Raw genomic sequence first — 17,878 nt, forward strand, 5'->3', positions numbered from 1 at the left:
CGGGTGGATCACATGAGTTCAGGAGTTCAAGACCAGCCTGGCCAATATGGTGAAACCCCGGCTCTATTAAAAATAAAATTAAAAAAATAGCCAGGTGTGGTGGCGGGTGCCTGTAATCCCAGCTACTTGGGAAGCTGAGGCAGGAGAATCTCTTGGACCTGGGAGGCGGAGGTTGCACTGAGCCAAGATTGCACCACTGCACTCCAGCCTGGGCAACAAGGTGAGACTCCGTCTTCACAAAAAAAAAAAAAAAAAAAAGGAAGTAACTGATTATATTAAATGCATATTCCCACCACTTTATCATTCATTCTAAGTAAATAATAAAGTTAAAACATAAGACATGAAAATAAAAGTAAATAATGTTAATAAGAGTAAAGAGGCAGTGTTACAAAGAGTGAGGAGGAACAAGATCAAATTTTAAATTCAGTGAGGCACTTAAGTCATTAAACCTTACTGTTTTCATCTGTAAAATAGACACCATAGGGTTGTTCATGAAGTTGGAATGAGACAATATATTTAGAAATTTAAAAAACAAAACACCAGTGTTCAAGTTCCATTCCTAGTGGGCTTTTAAATTTAATTTAATTTTTTTTTATTTGAGACAGAATCTTACTCTGTTGCCCAAGCTGGAGTGCAGGCATGATCATGGGTCACTGCAGCCTTGGCCTCCCAGGCTCAAGAGATCCTCCCATCTCAGCCTCCCAAGTAGCTGGGACTACAGGCACACGCCATCATGCCTGGCTAATTTTTATTTATTTATTTATTTTTTTGTACAGACAGGGTCTCATTGTGTTGTCCAGGCTGGTTTTGGACTCCTGGGCTTAAGTAACCCTTCCGCCTCAACCTCCCAAAATGCTGGGATTACAGGCATGAGCCACCACGCCCAGCCTCCTAGCACTTTCTTGAGTGGACAGTATTGCATAGTGAAAAACGCATGTGAACTGAAGTTACATAGACATTGGTTTAAATTCTGGCTTTGCCATTTACACTGTGCACCTGTGAATGAATGCTTTAATCTCTTTGAACCTTCCTTTCTTCAACTGTAAAGTAGCTTTTATCGTATCACCCTTGTAAGATAAGGCATAGGGCATGGGCTCTGCCAAGACACTTAGGAACTCCAGAACTTGCAGCTTATCAAACCTGAGTGTTGATCCGTTTGGGCGGGAGGGGCTTCTGTGTGTGTGGAATATGGTACCATTGACAGGTCCCTTCTGGAGCATGACCATGGCGTTTCTTTTGCATTTACAGCTATCTTCCAGAGGGCCACACTGGGCATGGACACCCTTTTCCCTGCCTGGAGGAGCACAGGTGATAGTGTAATTTTCCAGTCACGAAACTGCTAAGGCCATCTCAGGGGCGTGTGCGCCAGGATAGGAGGGCGGCGTCCGAGGACCACATAGCCATGCCTTTTGGTCTGAAGCTCCGCCGGACACGGCGCTACAACGTCCTGAGCAAGAACTGCTTTGTCACACGGATTCGCCTGCTGGACAGCAATGTTATCGAGTGCACGCTGTCGGTGGAAAGCACAGGGCAAGAATGCCTGGAGGCTGTGGCCCAGAGGCTGGAGCTGCGAGAGGTAAGAGGGGTGTGTCTGTGTGCGCATGTGCGCGTGCATGCGTGTTGGGTACGTGAAGGAGAACTCACCGAAGGGACCAGCCATCTGTTTCTTGGCATCTGTCGTGTTTTTTGGCCTAAGCGACGATGTGTTTATAAGAATCCTGTTATTCTTAGCACGGCTGTGATCTTATCCATCATTGGATGGGGAGACTTGTGCTGATGTGAACACCGCGTAGAGCTGCATGGCGTGGCAGGTTTCCTTTTATTTCAGCTGGGGAAGAGGTTTTGGGGGAGTTGAAAATGAGAGACTCTCCCCACCAAAGTCATTTTCTCTCTTTAAAACAATTGAGTGGGTAGCTGGTATTTTGGCATTCTGGCTGCACATTAAGGAGAAAAAACGCCCACATACGGATGCATGCAGCTGCCTTTTTTTTTTTTTTTTTTTTTTTGGTTGTTTCTATATTTTCCTCTAAAAAAAAAAAACCCCACCGAATAAAGAGAAAAACCATTTAGAGTGAGCATGACCAGTGAGGCTTTTTGTGGGAGCCTGCAAAACAGAGGTTTTCTTCTTTTTAAGATTCCTCACAGCCCTCGTTGCCTTCACGCCGTCTGTGAGATGGCTTTTAAGCAAAAGCAGGGCTGACCACTTAGAAAGTCATGCTATCACTCTTTAGAAGGGACTTTCAGAGCAGTATGTTGTTTATGACAGCCAAGCCCTTCTGTTTTCAGTCATACAGACGTTTAGGACAAGAAACTTTTGTGAGCAATCCACACTTCAGCATCTGTGTCTTGAGAGCTGTCTGACATATTGAGCAGTGGGGAAGGTGGTATGGTTGAGTGGTTGCCAATACTGAATGACTGCAAGCCCCTGAGGCTGAGACATTCCTGAGGGCAAGGAAAAGCTGTGTGTAATTGTCCTAGGTCCCTGGGCTCTTGGAGAGTCCAAGTGACAGCATTGCCCAGGACCTCGATGACAGAAGAGGGGTGGCAATCACTGTTGGAAGTGATTGCATGTGGCCTCTCTCCACCTGCTTACAAAGGAATGGGGGCCCAGGAGGGTCTTCCTCTCCCCTTTCCTGCTCTGAAAGTCCCTTCTAAAGACGTCTTCTACAGGCTGGCTGTTTTTCTCAGGGAAACTGTTTCACCTGAAATGCATCTGTCTCCTGCTGTTCTTGGTGTTTATACTTTGGTTTCAGTGATCAGGTATTCCTTTTAGGTATATTTTTCTGTGCAGGAGACTGTCTTGGACAATGGATGTATGTATTAGTAGCTTGGTAACTGCCACAGTAGAATAAATGTGTGAAATGTTCTCATCTTGTTGATGGGTAGCTGGCTCTCTTTTTCTCGTTGGTAACACATTAGGATACACACATTTAAACACACATTTGCATGTATGCCTGGGCATAAAGGAAAAACAAATACTGATTGGGGAAGAGACTTGTCTAAGTTCTTATAGAAAACTAGTATTTTTACTTTTAAGTACTTCCAGTCACTCAAATTAGAGCAACTAATTATTCCTCATATGCATCGGGGGACAGTGTAGCATGTGGTTACAAGGATAGGCATTGGAATCTTGGTCTTGGGTTCAGCTTACTCTTCTGTCATTTATTAGCTGGGTGACAATGGAAAAGTTACTGAATCTTTTGAGGCATAAGTTTCCTACCTATAAAATGGCAATAATAACGCTTACTTCACAGGGCTGTTGTAAATATTAAAAGAGTTCCTGTATGGAAAATGTATAGTGCTGTGTTTAATAATTTATAATTGTTCAAATTTGAGAGTCTTAATAAACAACTTAAAAAAAAACATTTTTTGTTAAAGAAAATATTGAACAACCATTTTGTGCCAGGCACTTTTTTAGAACTTGGTGAAATGAAGATAAATAAGGTACAATTTTACCTTCAAGACATGCACAGAACAATAGGGGAGTCCAGCCTTTAGATGAACAGTTAATATCGAATGTGGTCCAAGCTAAAATAGAATGCAGGGGTAGGCCCAAAAGGCGATGGCTTCCTTAGTGTTGTGCAGTGCGCAATCCAGCCCACTGAACACTGCAGTCTTGCTGTTGAGAGTGAAAGAGTTGATGGAAGATGAACAAAGCCTTCACTCTGAACCAAAACTTGAAGGATATGTATGAGTCCAGCAGGTAGAAAAGAAGACCATGTCATCTTTAGTGTGGGGGACTGGATTATCAAAGATCCAAGGATGTGAAAGAGCAGCCAACATTTTGGGGGCTGAGAAGGCATCCCTCTGAATCACTAGGTCAAGCAAGAGTTTATAACAAATGGTGGGGGGTGTGTGGAGATGTGTATGGTAATAATGGCTTTCAGCAGACTATTGGTTTTCTCAGTGAGAAGGCAAAAGTCAACCCTGGATCATCCCACAACTACCTTATCACAAAGAATAAAGCAGTGCATTGCCAAATGTGTGCCGTAGTGTGATTCACATTCCATTGCTGAGGTGGGGTTTGTGTTTAATACTGACTTTATTTTGACACGTCCTAATGGGTGCATCCACATTCGACCAAATCACTTTCTTTTTGAATTTTATGCTTTCCTTCCATGACAGGTAACATTGAAGTTGTGCCCTTTTGGGAATCAATCCTCTGGATTCTCCTGAATTAAAGGATCAGATAGAGTAATCTGATACTTTGTTCTTCTTTTGCACACACACACCTTAAAGAAGAATGCATCCTCTATCCAAAAGCAGAAGTAAGAGGAGGTGAACTCAGGGTCTGCTCCTCATACCTTGAATTTGTATTTGGGTCATTTTTCAAATAGAGCCGATGCTGCTTTAGAGGAGAAGGTGACAGCCAATCTAAAATATAACAAAAAGTTTAGTCTTTTTTGGGAGGGGTGTTGGGGCCTAACTCTGTTGCACAAGATGGAGTGCAGTGGCACGATCATGGCTCATTCAGCCTCCACCTCCTGGCTCAAGTGATCTTCCTGCCTTGGTCTCCCAAAGTGCTGGGATTACAGGTGTGAGCCACACACCCAGCCAAAATATATTTAATCTTTTTTTTTTTTTTTTTCCAGTTGAGACAGGATCTTGCTCTATTGCCCAGACTGGAGTGCACTGGTACGATCATGACTCACTACAGCCTCAACCTCCTGGGCTCAAGTGATCCTCCCACCTCAGCCTCCCAAGTAGCTGAGACTACAGGCACATGCTACCATGCCCAGCAAATTTTTAAATTTTTTGTACAGATGGGATCTCACTGTATTGCCCAGGCTGGTCTCAAACTCCTGGGCTCAAGTGATCCTCCCGCTTCAGCCTCCCAAAGTGCTGGGATTATAGATGTGAGACACTGTGCCCAGGGCAATATGTTTAGCCTTTATGAAGTCTTGGAAACTAGATTATGGTGGATATTTGGCTTTGCCATTAGAAGTAGTTTAGGTATATCATAAATTTTGTAATAGCTTTATATTAGGAAAGGATGTATGGTGGATTAAAATTTTTTTATTAAATTTTTTATTTACATTAATTGTTTTGCCACTAAATTTTATTAGATAATTTTTAATAGACTTTATTTTTACTTTTAAGACTTTGATTTCTTAGAGCAATTTTAGATTCACAGTAAAATTGAGAGGAAGGTACAGAGAATTTCCATATACCCCTGGCCCCGTGCATGTACACCCTCCCCCACTGTCAACATCACCCCCCGAGTGGTACATTTGTTATGATTATTGAACCTACATTGACACATCATTATCATCCAGAGTCTGGAGTTTACATTAGGGCTTACTTTTGGTGTTGTACATTCTATAGATTTGGACAAATATGATATGCTGCTATTTAACGTGGCATTCAGAAGGATCCAGGCCTGGTTCCTATTGTCAGCAAACAGTCATGCTCTGGGAAAGCTGAATGTGATAGGGTCCCTGCTCCCAGAAACCAGATAGGGTCTTTGCTCCTAGAGTTTAGAGAACAGGACAAACAAGAAACAAAGCAAAGGGAACGGCTTGTGCTGCGTACAGAAACAGGAAAGAACATGGAATTTTCAGGGAAAGGCGGAATTCAGTTTGCACTGATGTGTGTGTGTGTGTGTGTGTGTTAGAATTTTCAGGGAAAGGCAGAGTTCAGTTTGCACTGATCTCTGTGTGTGTGTGTGTGTGTGTGGAGGGGAATTTTCAGGGAAAGGCAGAGTTCAGTTTGCACTGATGTGTGTGTGTGTGTGTGTTGTTTATGTGTGTGTATGAAAGGGTCATGGAAGGGAAGGAGGGTAAAGGAGGAAGGGGCAGGATGGAGTCTGCTTTTGAAGGGTTTGCTGTGTCTGCCTAGGGAGTTTTAACTAGATCTATAGGATAGTATTTCTAAAATAAGTTACAAAGGATGATTACCACCTTTTGATTGTATATACTCTGCTGAGCAGTTTCCATATATCAGCTCATGTAGTTCTCATAACAAGTCTGTGATGTGTCCCTACTCTTGTTGTTCCTATGTTACAGATGGGGAGGCTGCAGCATAGGGTGACCTGCCCACAGTCACTGGGCTGGTAAGTTGTGAGGCCGGTTCAAACCCTGGCAGCTGACGCCACTGTTCCAGTTCCCAGAGACTTGTAGTGGGGGAACAGGGAGTATGGTAAAATGCTTTGGGAAACATTCTTTCCTCAATTCTATAGTAAAAGAAAGAAAACGGTGTTCCAGTAAGTGTTTCACAGTTATCCTAGCCTTCCAGAAAATACTCTTTTGAACTATGTGGGGAATAAAACATTGCTGTGAAGTGTAAGGTCATCAGAGGACTCCAAGGAGGAGCATGACATGGTTACCTTGCATGTTAGGTAAAGAACTCAGTAGAACTCAGTAGTAGAAAAGAGTGGGGATCGGCCAGGCGTGGTGGCTTGCGCCTGTAATCCCAGCACTTTGGGAGGCCGAGGCAGGCGGATCACGAGGTCAGGAGATCGAGTCCATCCTGGCCAACATGGTGAAACCCCGTCCCTACTAAAATACAAAAAATTATCTGGGCGTGGTGGCACATGCCTGTAATCCCAACTATTTGGGAGGCTGAGGGAGGAGAATCGCTTGAACCAGGGAGTTGGAGGTTGCAGTGAACCAAGATCGCGCCACTGCACTCCAGCTTGGTGACAGAGTGAGATACCGTCTCAAAAAAAAAAAAAGAAAAGAGTGGGGATCAGCTGGGCACAGTGGCTCATGCCTGTAATCCCAGCACTTTGGGAGGCTGAGGCGGGCAGATCGCCTGAAGTCAGGAGTTCGAGACCAGCCTGGCCAACATAGTGAAACCCCATCTCTACTAAAAATACAGAAATTACCCGGGCAAGGTGGTGCATGCCTGTAATCCCAGCCACTCAGGAGGCTGAGGCAGGAGAATCGCTTGAATCTGGGAGGTGGAGGTTGCAGTGAGGCGAGATTGAGATTGTGCCACTGCACTGCAGCCTGGGTGACAGAGTGAGACTCTGTCTCAAAAAAAAAAAAAAAGAAGAAAAGAGTGGGGATCAGAGGGGAGGAACAGAGATGCCAGTGGGCACAACTGTAAACCTGGCAAGAGGTCATGAGATGAACTGCTTAGGAAAAGTGTGTTTTCATTGTTTTAAAGATGAGGGAAAAATCAGGGATAAGTTGCTGCTTGGGAGCTCTATTAACAAAGACATTCCAGAGATATAGGAAGCTCAGAAAATCAGAATTCTGATAATGTCATTATAATATGTCTGGATCAGTGGGTTTAACCCTTTTCTGCAAATCTTTGGTAGAACATGGATGTGTAAATGGAGCTGGGCCTTTTACAGAGGAGATAGGATATCTGGAGCCCTATCTCAGTTTGAAAATAACTAGCCTAGGTTAAGGGAAAAAGAGTTAAAACACTGGTGCCTTATGACTGATTCTCATGGTTTAAAAAAGAAGTACATGAAAACACAGCAGAGTTTGGTGGCTAGGAATGTCAGCTTGGACCAAACTGCCTGAGTTTGAATCCTGGTTCTGCCATTTACTAGCTATGTAACCTTAAATAGCTACTGAAGTACCCTGTGCCTCAGTTTTCTTATCTGTAAAATGGAGATGGTAATAGTAGCCACCTCTACAAATTGTTGGGAGGATTCAGAGAGTTAGTTTTTCATAGTTGCCACAGTATCACAGTGCCTGGCATAGGAAGCACTTGACGTGGCTGCCTTCTTTGCAAAACACCACCCAAGCCATCCAGCCTCTGCCATGACACTTCCAGAGACTGGGCTGTCACCCTTTTGTAAGTCTGCTTGTTCCATTTTTAGATGACTTTAATTATGAGAAACTGGGGCCAGGCCTGGTAGCTCACAACTATAGTCCTAACACTGGGAGGCCAAGATGGAAGGTCACATGAGCTCAGGGGTTCAAGACCAGCCTGAGAACATAGTGAGATCCAGCTCTACAAAAAAAATAAAAAATTAGCCAGGCATGGTGATGCATGCCTGTAGTCCCAGCTACTTGGGAGTCTGAGGCAGGAAGATCCCTTGAGCTTGGGAGAACGAGGCTGCAGTGAGCTATTAACATACTACTGCACTCCAGCCTGGGTGACAGAGTGAATCTCTCTGTCTCTCTCTCTCTCTCTCTCTCTCTCTCTCTCGGTATAGATATAGATATAGATGAAACTGTGATCTTATATTGAGTTAAAATAGCAAAGTCTTTCAGTTCCTCGAATAGCTAGGATTAATTTAAGGTTGTGCTGTCCAATATGGTAGCCACATGTGGTTATGGAACACGTGAAATGTGGCTATTTTGAACTGAAATGTGTGGTAAGTGTAAAAACACATCAGATTTTGAAGACATAGTATGAGAAAACTAAAATACTCATTAATTATATGTATGTTTGAGTACAGGTTGCAATGATATTTTGAACGTGTTTTAAATAATATTTATTAAAAGTAATTTCACTTTTGGTACTTTTAAATCAATGTGGCTTCTAGAAGATTTAAAATTAAATATGTAACTCACATTTGATTTCTGCTGAACAGTGCTATTCTAAGAAACGCAAGGGGGGCATTTAATGGTAATAGTGAGTATAAGCATTCTAATAAAATGTAAAAATATGCTAGAATAACCTTGGCTCTACTTTTAACAAGTGGAAGAAGGATAAATGATATAACAAAGGCACCTGAGATACCCTTCAGTTCATTGGTAAACCCTATTTGAGGTAGAGAACTGCTCTGGGGAAATCCAGTGCTCTGGAGAATGGTGACTTTCATAACTCTCGGCTCTCTCCTAAGGCTAAGCCTAAGAGCCTTGGTTTTTAAAAGAGTGTAAAAAAGCTTTTAAAAACCAAACTATAATCATTTCAAAGAGTAAGTCCTTATCCTCTAATTTATCCCCGTTTTCTTTTGCAAATTTATATTTTGATCTTTACTAAAAGCTGTTTTACCCAAAGCTATCACTACAGTAGAAATTTTCCACATTTTGCTATTTTCATAATGACTAGAGATTATAAAGATAAGAAACTTAACATGCATTTCCTATTATCACATAAAAGTTAACTTACATGAAGAATATTTCTGTGGTTTGATTTCATGCTAATCTTTTGGCAATTAATAATTTATGTGGGATTTGGGGGGTACTCAATTAAATGCAACACCTCATGCCCTGGCAGATAATAGTGGAATTCTGCTGTATTTTATAGCTTGTTTAATCACGTCAGTATATATGTGTATTTGCAAAGGATTAAAATAATCAATGCTGATTAAGAATCGACTGAAGAGTAGACTGCTGGGGGAGATTTCTCATCTTTAAGTTTTGTGTTGCTTTTTGTCCTTGTAAAAATGACAGTGTGAAACATTATTAGCTTAATGTCAGTCCTAGAATGTAATGGCACCGGCATCTCCATTTTCTAGGTATAGAGATTGTGGGTGAACTATTCGCCAGTCTTAACTTGTACGTCTTCATCTTTCTGTGTATTCTAGGTGAGTCGTACAGTCTCAGAAGAGTGGTTTTTCTTGGCTATGGGACTTGCTTCTTGGGTCTGTGTTACTCTGCAGTTTCTTTTCATGTACTTTTATAAAGAGATTGGCTAGGAAAATGAAGAGGGTGCAGTTGTTAATTATAGATGTGTCAGTTATAGAAATCTCAGACCTACCCAGAGTAGAGGTTGATTACACACAAGTTCTTTTCTACCGTTATCCAACTGATGTACAGTGGCTTATTTTCCAAAGCCATTGGAATGTAATTGCATGAAGTGCTATTTCAGAGTCTGCTTATAGTCATCTTTTGAAGTATTTTCCATGCCTCAGTGAAACTGTTCGTGCTTGTATAATATGTAATTCATATATTTTATGTGGAAGCACACCGTTTCTTAATTTACAGCTGAAATACTGGGTAAGATAGGCAACCTATTACAACTAAATGCAAGATATTTTAAACTTTTGCTTCTGGATGAGTAACTCTTCAAAATGCTTGAGATAAGATCATGGCTTTAATCCTTGGTAATTGCCAAGACTGCATCTAAACCTCTTACAAATAGCATTAAAGTCTGTGCCATTGTCACAAAACTGGAAAAACAAAACCCTCAAAAAATATTTCCCTTTTAATAGCTAAGGTGGGGGATTATACCATCTCTTTACAAATAAATGAACAAACAAATAAAAACCACCCCAAACTACTTTTTAATAGATTTTATTTCTTTAGAGCAGTTTTAGTTTCACAGCAAGATTGAGCAAAAGGTACGGAGAGTTCCCATATGTCCCCTGCCCTCAAAACTACTTTTAAGGGCCCTTATTCTCTAGAATCTTTCCATAATACCAAAAGATGGACATTTTGACGCTGTAGTATCCACACACCAATCTGCCACTGAAGAAACTAGCCGATTTTTTAGTATATGCTTAAATGTATGTTTCCTGTGTTAAAATGCAGTACACCAAACCAAATAAATGAGGAAGCTGCTCACATAAAAATGACATTTTAGTGTGGCTTTCCCTACTTGGTTTCATCGTAGTGCATTTTTTGTAAGTGGTTCAGGGATGTGGTTCTTGTCCCTGAGGACTGGCTCTTCTGTCTTCTTTTCTCATCATTGCAGTAAACTTATTGCAGAACTCATGGCACCAGAGCTGTGTGTTCTAGTTTTCTTAAGAAAACTGGAGCAATAAAATGGGATTCATACCTCACCCAGAGGAGGTATCATGAGGATTAAATGAGTCTGGCTTACTTTTGGTGCCTGAGATATAGACAGAACAGATATTTCAGGCATTTACTCAGGTAATATGATGGGATCCTCTTGCTGTCATGGAGAAGGTGGTTTCTATTTGCAATCATCCACCATGCTTTCTTCAACCATGTGGCAATGGTTAGCAGCTAAGCTCAGCTTTCAAAATTGAGCTAGAGTTTAAATTGGCAAGTCAACCACAAACCAGCCTGGTGGGGTCTCAGCTGGGCTTGACAGGATTAGTAGTTCCTTGGATAATACACAGGAAGTTGATTGGTGCACATGCTAGTTGAAATGAAAGCCTAGGCTCTGATTCCATTTCCTGTGAGGCACTGTGTAGACGTGGGAGAATAAACGTGTGCTGTATTGGACTTTCAAGGCAGGGTCTTTCTACTCCAGAGTAGGAAAATAGCTAGAGGAAGAACGGGAGGAGTAGGGTGGGAATGGAAAAGGTTACTTTGGGCATAGCTTCAAAAATCAGGGTGGGGATGGACTTTTCTTCCTGCTAGAGAACTGAATTTGACAGTTCTAAAGTTAGGATGTTCTGGCTGTGAGTAGATACAAACTCTGTCCTCCAGATTACCTGCCTCCCCCAATTCTGCCCTGCACTGGACACCCCGTTTCTTCCATAGTTATGTAATTATTTCACTGGATAATTACCTGGTGAGTCACCCTGAAATATTCTGTGTCCTCTGGAAGGTGCTGTACAACAGCAGTGATGAATTTATGCCATGAATTAGGTTTTTCTATTAGAAGTGGTTTACTTTGTTATTTAGAGCTCTGGCTCAAGATTATTGCCTTACTGTCATTTCTCTTGTACCTCATCATCCTCCTCAACATATCCATATGTGTGTATGCACAGGAGTGTGTGTATGTGCAGCTGTAGTGTGCATTTTGTGTGTGTTGTATGTGTGCACATACATGTTCGTGTGTGTATACTCCATGGAATATTCTTTCTCTGAGGGATTTCTGGGGTGGAGGTCAGGTCTGGTTTAATGATCTGGATGGATGGGAATGAGAAAAGGAAATTTAAAATAGCTTTCAAGACAAAGAAGCAATAAAAATTTTAACCGTTTTTTAAAATCGATTGTAGAACATTTATGCAGTTACTGTGGCCCTCTATAATTTGAATATTACTAATTTGAATGAAGTGTGGACCATAAAAATATCTCCCAAATGTCAAAACTACTTTTAGTGAAAGATGATAAATCATGGTTAGCCTGTTAAGCAATTGTGAAGTTTGCCCTCTGTTTTTCCACTCATGCTTATAAAAGGGCTCTTTTCCAACTTTAATAATTGCTGCATAGCATGTTAATTACATATATTACATAATTTATTATATGGAGACTCACTCCTAGGCATCCGAAATACCGTGGAATACCCTCATACAGCCCTGTGTTCCATACAGGAATTCAGTATAATGCAGAGCTACTTTGGACCCTTTTCAGATAAGTTTCTTGAATTGAATACCCAAATGACTTCATGTTAAGGTTAGCTTAAGCCTACATCATAGATCTCAGAGGATAGCATCAGAGCGATGTTCCAGTGTCCCAATATCATCTGTCATGAGATCCTCAAAATCTTAGTGGAGGTATAGCTTTGTGATTTTTTTTTCCTTACATCTTTTGGATATTTATGTTATTTGTAGATGTTCCAGCTTCTACCTTTGCCTGCTTTTTCTCACTGACTCCCAGATAACCTCTGTTTCCTAATTCTCTGGTTCACAGAGATGTCAGTAGTGCTGATGAAAAAGATTCATGAGGTTTACCTGCTTTGATTTACTGATGATGATGATGGTGGTGGTGGTGGTGGTAACAGGAGTAGTAGTCGTGCAGCCGCAGCAGCAATAGAAGGTACCACTTATGAGGTAGTTACTTACCATGTGTCATGCAGGTGATTGACAGGCATTATCTCATTTACACCTCTCAGAGCCTGTGGGCAAAAGTTGTAACCATCATCCCCATTTTGCAGAGGAGAAAACTCTTGAGAGTCTAGAAGGCTCAATGACTTGTGTAAAGTTACTGAGACAGTGAGTGCAAAAGATGGGAGATGGACTGACCTCCAAGTCTGTTTTCTTTCTATTCAGCCACATTTCATTTCCTCTATGTCATCACTCAGGTTGGAACAACTAATGGACTCAGTGGAGCTAGGAAATGAATAATAGGGTCAGAATTCATCCAAGTAAGTTTGTCTAAGTTGATAGAAATATAACCTTGGCTCTGGTTGGCATTTTGTTGCTCAAGAAATGCATAGATTTCTGATGTGAACTTGTCCTTTGGAACATCATGGGGGAAAGCTAATCAAATCATTACCCCCATCTCAAAGTAAATCCATTTAAAATATCTTTAAAGCATCTGGGTCTGCAGCTTTATATAGGCAAGGGCACGTCTGGTTTTCTAGTAAAGTCAGAGTCAAAGCTTCATGAGAGATTTTGGTGGCGTTGTGGCAGGGATTGATCTGTGTAATGTTGAGGGGGCAGCCAGCTGGAGTGGGAACATCAGCATAAGAATGCCTTTGGAAATTAAACATTGTAATGAAAACATTCTTTTGAAGGCAGATTTCCAGGTGTGCTGTAAACCATTCTAGGCTATAATTGAGATATAAAAGAATCTTCAAAAGCAGTGATCTATTTTTTGGTGATTGTTGTGCTAATCCTGAAATCCTAGCATGAATTAATATAAAAGATGGGATTGGGTGCATAAAAGTACCTGTTTTAATCATTTAGCATGTTGTTCAAAACTAAACTGGTTTAGGCTTCAAGTCTAAGGGCGAAAATCTCACTTTCATCTAACAAATCCCACCATAATCTGCCAAGAACAGCCACCAGGGGCTCCTGCAGCAGCTGTGAAGAGGCGATCCTTCCTCTCTCAAAGCTTGATATGGGGAGAGATTTGCTGCGGTTCGTGTATAATAAAGTGGAAGAGGATGATACTTTTTAAAGTACACGAAAAGAGTGAATAAATTCTCCTTTAAAATCTGGTACTGTATGAAAATATTCTACAGTGCAGAAGCTTTCAGTTGGCAGGCGGTTTTGTCTTAGGAATTGAGTAATAAGTTACATTGCAGCAGGTGCAGGAGCGGTGTTGGTCTTTGCCAGTGTGCTCCATGTGAGATCATGAAGCATGCAGAAGGCACACAGAAAAGGCAGTCTTCAGATATCAGGGGAAAAGTCAGCACTGTCCCTTCCCTGCACGACTCCCCTTACCTTACATGGGCGCTTTGGTATCTACAAGCACAAACAGTAGTAATGAGTAGGGATACTGCATCTGGATACTCCATGTATGTTACAGTAGTGTGTGGTTGTGGTTTCTTTTGATTAGTCCCAAAGTTATATGTCAAAGCTGGATCTTGTATATGGGCCGGGGAACCCAGGGTGGGATGCAGCATGCTGGAGTCTCGTTTCTTGTGTGGCCTTGGGATGCTTGTGGTGAGCACGAACTGATGCTATTTTACCCTTTTATCTAGACGCACTACTTTGGCCTTTGGTTTCTCAGCAAGAGCCAGCAAGCACGATGGGTGGAGCTGGAGAAACCTCTGAAGAAACATCTGGACAAATTCGCTAATGAGCCTTTGCTTTTCTTTGGAGTCATGTTCTATGTGCCAAATGTGTCATGGCTTCAGCAAGAGGCCACAAGGTAGGTGCATTTTCCCCCTGTGTGCCATATAAGGGTGTTGACTAACTGTGAAGCTTCCAATGAAGTAGATGAGCTGGTTGATGTAGGGGTGTGTGGGTGTGGGTGCGGGTGTGTGGTGGGGGAGAGGGTAAAATAGTTGGGGGTTGTTTACTCATTGCTTTGCAGCTTTAGAGTTTTGGTTGAATCCATGTAGCTAACCCCAGCAGTTTTCTGTAATGCTGGTAAGGCAGTAGGGATCCTGAGCCAGGCAGAATTTCGTCTCTAGCAGCGTGGAAATATTCATCAGAGACTGTGGGTAAAATAGGCATGCAAGGATTTAATAAAAAATTAATGACCTGGCCAGGCATGGTGGCTCATACCTGTAATATCAACACTTTGGGAAGCTGAGGTGGGAGGAGAGCTTGAGGCCAAGAGTTTGAGACCAGCCTGGGCAGCATAGCAAGACCCTGTCTCTACAAAAAGAAAAAAATATAAAAACTAGCTAGACATGGTGTTTTGTGCTTTTAGTTCCAGCTCCTCGGGACACTGAGGTTGGAAGATCACTTGAGCCCAGAAGTTCAAGGCTGCAGTGAGCCGTGATCATGCCACTGTACTCCAGCCTGGGCAACAGACTGAGACCCTGTCTCAAAAACAAAAACAAAAACCTAATTCTGTTTTGTCCACCCTTTTCCTAAAAATATCCCCAAACAAAATGTGGTATCAGACTTCGAATTTGAAGATTGGAAAGGTAACTAAAAGTGGGAGTAAAGCTAAGGAGGAAAATGTTGCGAGAGCAGGAGTTTTGATGATTGTCCCTACTAAATAAGAGGAGACAAGAAGCCATCAGTAGAAGAGGAGAACCAGGTATTGCAGCTACTCAGTGTCTGCTTTAGCTTGGAGAAACCGTGTGCTGCCTTTGAAATGATGTTTTCCCCTCTCATCTGTAAAGTGAGGGATTTGTGTAAGTTCATAAAGCATATTCAGTGAATGGAATAAGTGCTTTTTTTGATGTTGGTATAGTTCATTTATTGGTAAGAGTTTTCCATTAAAATACCTGGGAAGTCTCCTCATCAAATGGATATTTCTGGTAAGAAAAGGAATCACATAAACCCTTTACTTTTTGCCTTTTACCCGGACCTTGTCATTCTGAATGCTTGGGAAGCAATGCGGGAACATGCTTTGAAGAAGGAAGAGTATTCTACCTGACTTTTGTGTAGTTTTTAGATTTTAAATTTCTGATGTAAGGATGCTCTTGAAATTTTTAAGTGTATTTTAAGGCAATATTCTGCTTGCTTGCTTTTTCTTTTTTCTTTCTTTCTTTTTTTTAATTTGAGACGGAGTCTTGCTCTGTCACCCAAGCTGGAGTGCAGTGGCACGATCTTGGCTTACTGCAGCCTCCACCTCCCAGGTTCAAGCGATTCTCGTGCCTGAGCCTCCCGAGTGGCTGGGATTATAGGCGCCTGCCACCACGGCTGGCTAATTTTTGTATTTATGGTAGAGACGGGGTTTCACCATGTTGGCCAGGCTGGTCTCGAACTCCTGACCTCAAATGATCTGCCCGCCTTGGCCTTCCAAAGTGCTAGGATGACAGGCGTGAGCCACTGCGCCCGGCCTCTGCTTGCTTTCTTTAATTTGGCTTTTATTTATTTATTTATTTATTTTGAGACGGAGTCTTGCTCTATCACTTACACTGGAGTGCAGTGGCACAATCATAGTTCACTGCAGCCACAAACTCCTGGGCTCCCGCAATCCTCCTGCGTCAGCCTCCTGAGTAGCTGGGACTACAGGCATGTGCCACCAAGCCTGGCTAAATTTTCTTCTAATTTTGTAGAGATGAAGTCTCGCTGTATTTCCCAGGCTGTCTTGAACTCCTGGCCTCAGGTGATCCTTCTACCTTGGCCTCCCAAAGTGCTTATTTTTTTCACTTTCGTTCTTTCCTTTTTTTTTATTTTTATTTTTAAATCAAAAGGTATTGTAAGTAGATGGCATAATTGCAAACAGAGGCCGTGAGTTAGCTTACAGCTTGATCCAAAAAACCTAGTGTTCAGTTTTTCATGTGATAGACATTTAAAGCACTCTGTTGCATACCATTGCTCCCTGTTTTCAAGTTGATTCACATATCCAAGTTCTTCCTGTACAAGAAATTATTAACTCCTCAAAATGTGATGATTTCCGTTGGCTTTTGAATCCTCCTTGAGTACTTTACACGGTGCTAGGAACACAGCATTAAGTTAATAAATACTTGCTGATTCTTGGCTCTCGGCCATTAACTGCAAGGTAATGAGTGATGAGGGTGAAACGTGGACTAGAAATTAGTGCATATTGAAAAAAGTTCTGTCTGTAAGAAAAATGAAGAATTGTTACTCTAGACAGACCTATCCTGTAAGGCCTATTGGTGAGAAAGCAGTTGAAATAAGGAGGGACTCAGAAGTTATGCTTTATGAAGTTAAAAGAAAAAGGTTGTTTAAGCTTAGAAAAATTAAGTCTTACAAGGGCACAGTAGTAGCTGCCTTTAGATATTTACAGACTGTTGTAGAAGGGGGAATTCTTTGTCAGTTCTGGAGCACAAAATTAGGGTCTAAGTAAGTGAAGTCCAAGGAGCCAAAGAACTTTGACTATTTGGCTCAATGTAAGAATACAGTTTCTAGTAACTAAGCCATCTAAAAATGGAACAAGACTTACAAAAGGGTGAGAGCACTGGTCTCTGTGAATGTTGTCACGTGGATCAGGTAGCCCATGTGGTATCCTGTAGAGGGAGCCACCATATTGGGTAGGATGTTGGAATAGATCAGTGGTTCTCAAAAGAACAGGGCCTGCTGTATCATAGTTACCTGGAGCACTTATAAATAATTCTAGAGCTGTACCAGAAGTCTGGTTGTAATGTCTAGAGCTGAGAATCAAGAGGATGTTATTGTTTAAAATGAATAGGCCGGGCAGTGTCTGACACACGGTGGCTCACGCCTGTAATTCCAGCACTTTGGGAGACCGAGGCGGGCGGATCACGAGGTCAGGAGATTGAGACCATCCTGGCTAACATGGTGAAACCCGATCTCTACTAAAAAAATACAAAAAAAAAAAAAAAAATTAGCCGGGCTTGGTTAGGGGCACCTGTAGTCCCAGCTACGCGGGAGTCTGAGGCAGGAGAATGGCGTGAACCTGGGAGGCGGAGCTTGCAGTGAGCCGAGATCGCGCCACTGCACTCCAGCCTGGGCGACAGAGCGAGATTCCATCTCAAAAAAAAAAGAGAAAATGAATAGTACTCCTCTGGTGTTTCTGACACTCACCCAGCCTCAGGAATCAATGAATCAGTTAACCTCTAAAACTCTTTACAATTTTAGATTTTCCAAGGAAGTAAACTTAATGCTGCATTGTTTGACTGTCAATGTTTGCATTCATAGACTAAAACAAAAGGTATTTAAATTTCAAAGAGGGAGGTATAGAGTAAAAAGTTTTGGTAGTGGTGGTTATTAACTGTGGGATTTAGGAAGGACTTTTCTTTTTTCTTTAGAATTTCTTTTTGCTTAATTAGCCTGGTTTATTTCAGATGAAGGTTAATAAGGAGGGAAAGAAGTGTTTTCCAACACAGGATTTTG

At 41.8% G+C, this 17,878-nt stretch overlaps 1 protein-coding gene across 3 annotated transcripts in view; it reads left to right on the plus strand.

The window, feature by feature from the left end:
• The window catches only part of PTPN14 (protein tyrosine phosphatase non-receptor type 14), a 204,300-nt gene that overhangs the window by 87,651 nt on the left and 98,771 nt on the right, over window positions 1–17,878 (plus strand). For all 3 annotated transcript variants that reach the window (XM_055108171.2, XM_063597171.1, XM_055108167.2), the window contains 2 exons: window positions 1,249–1,576; window positions 14,137–14,306. In XM_055108171.2, the coding sequence (XP_054964146.1) occupies window positions 1,403–1,576; window positions 14,137–14,306 (344 nt within the window). In that variant the 5' untranslated portion in view covers window positions 1,249–1,402. The remainder of the gene's footprint in view (window positions 1–1,248; window positions 1,577–14,136; window positions 14,307–17,878) is intronic.

The sequence above is a fragment of the Pan paniscus genome, chromosome 1 (genome assembly GCF_029289425.2).
Source record: "Pan paniscus chromosome 1, NHGRI_mPanPan1-v2.0_pri, whole genome shotgun sequence".
In the NCBI taxonomy this organism is placed as follows: Eukaryota; Metazoa; Chordata; class Mammalia; order Primates; family Hominidae; genus Pan; species Pan paniscus.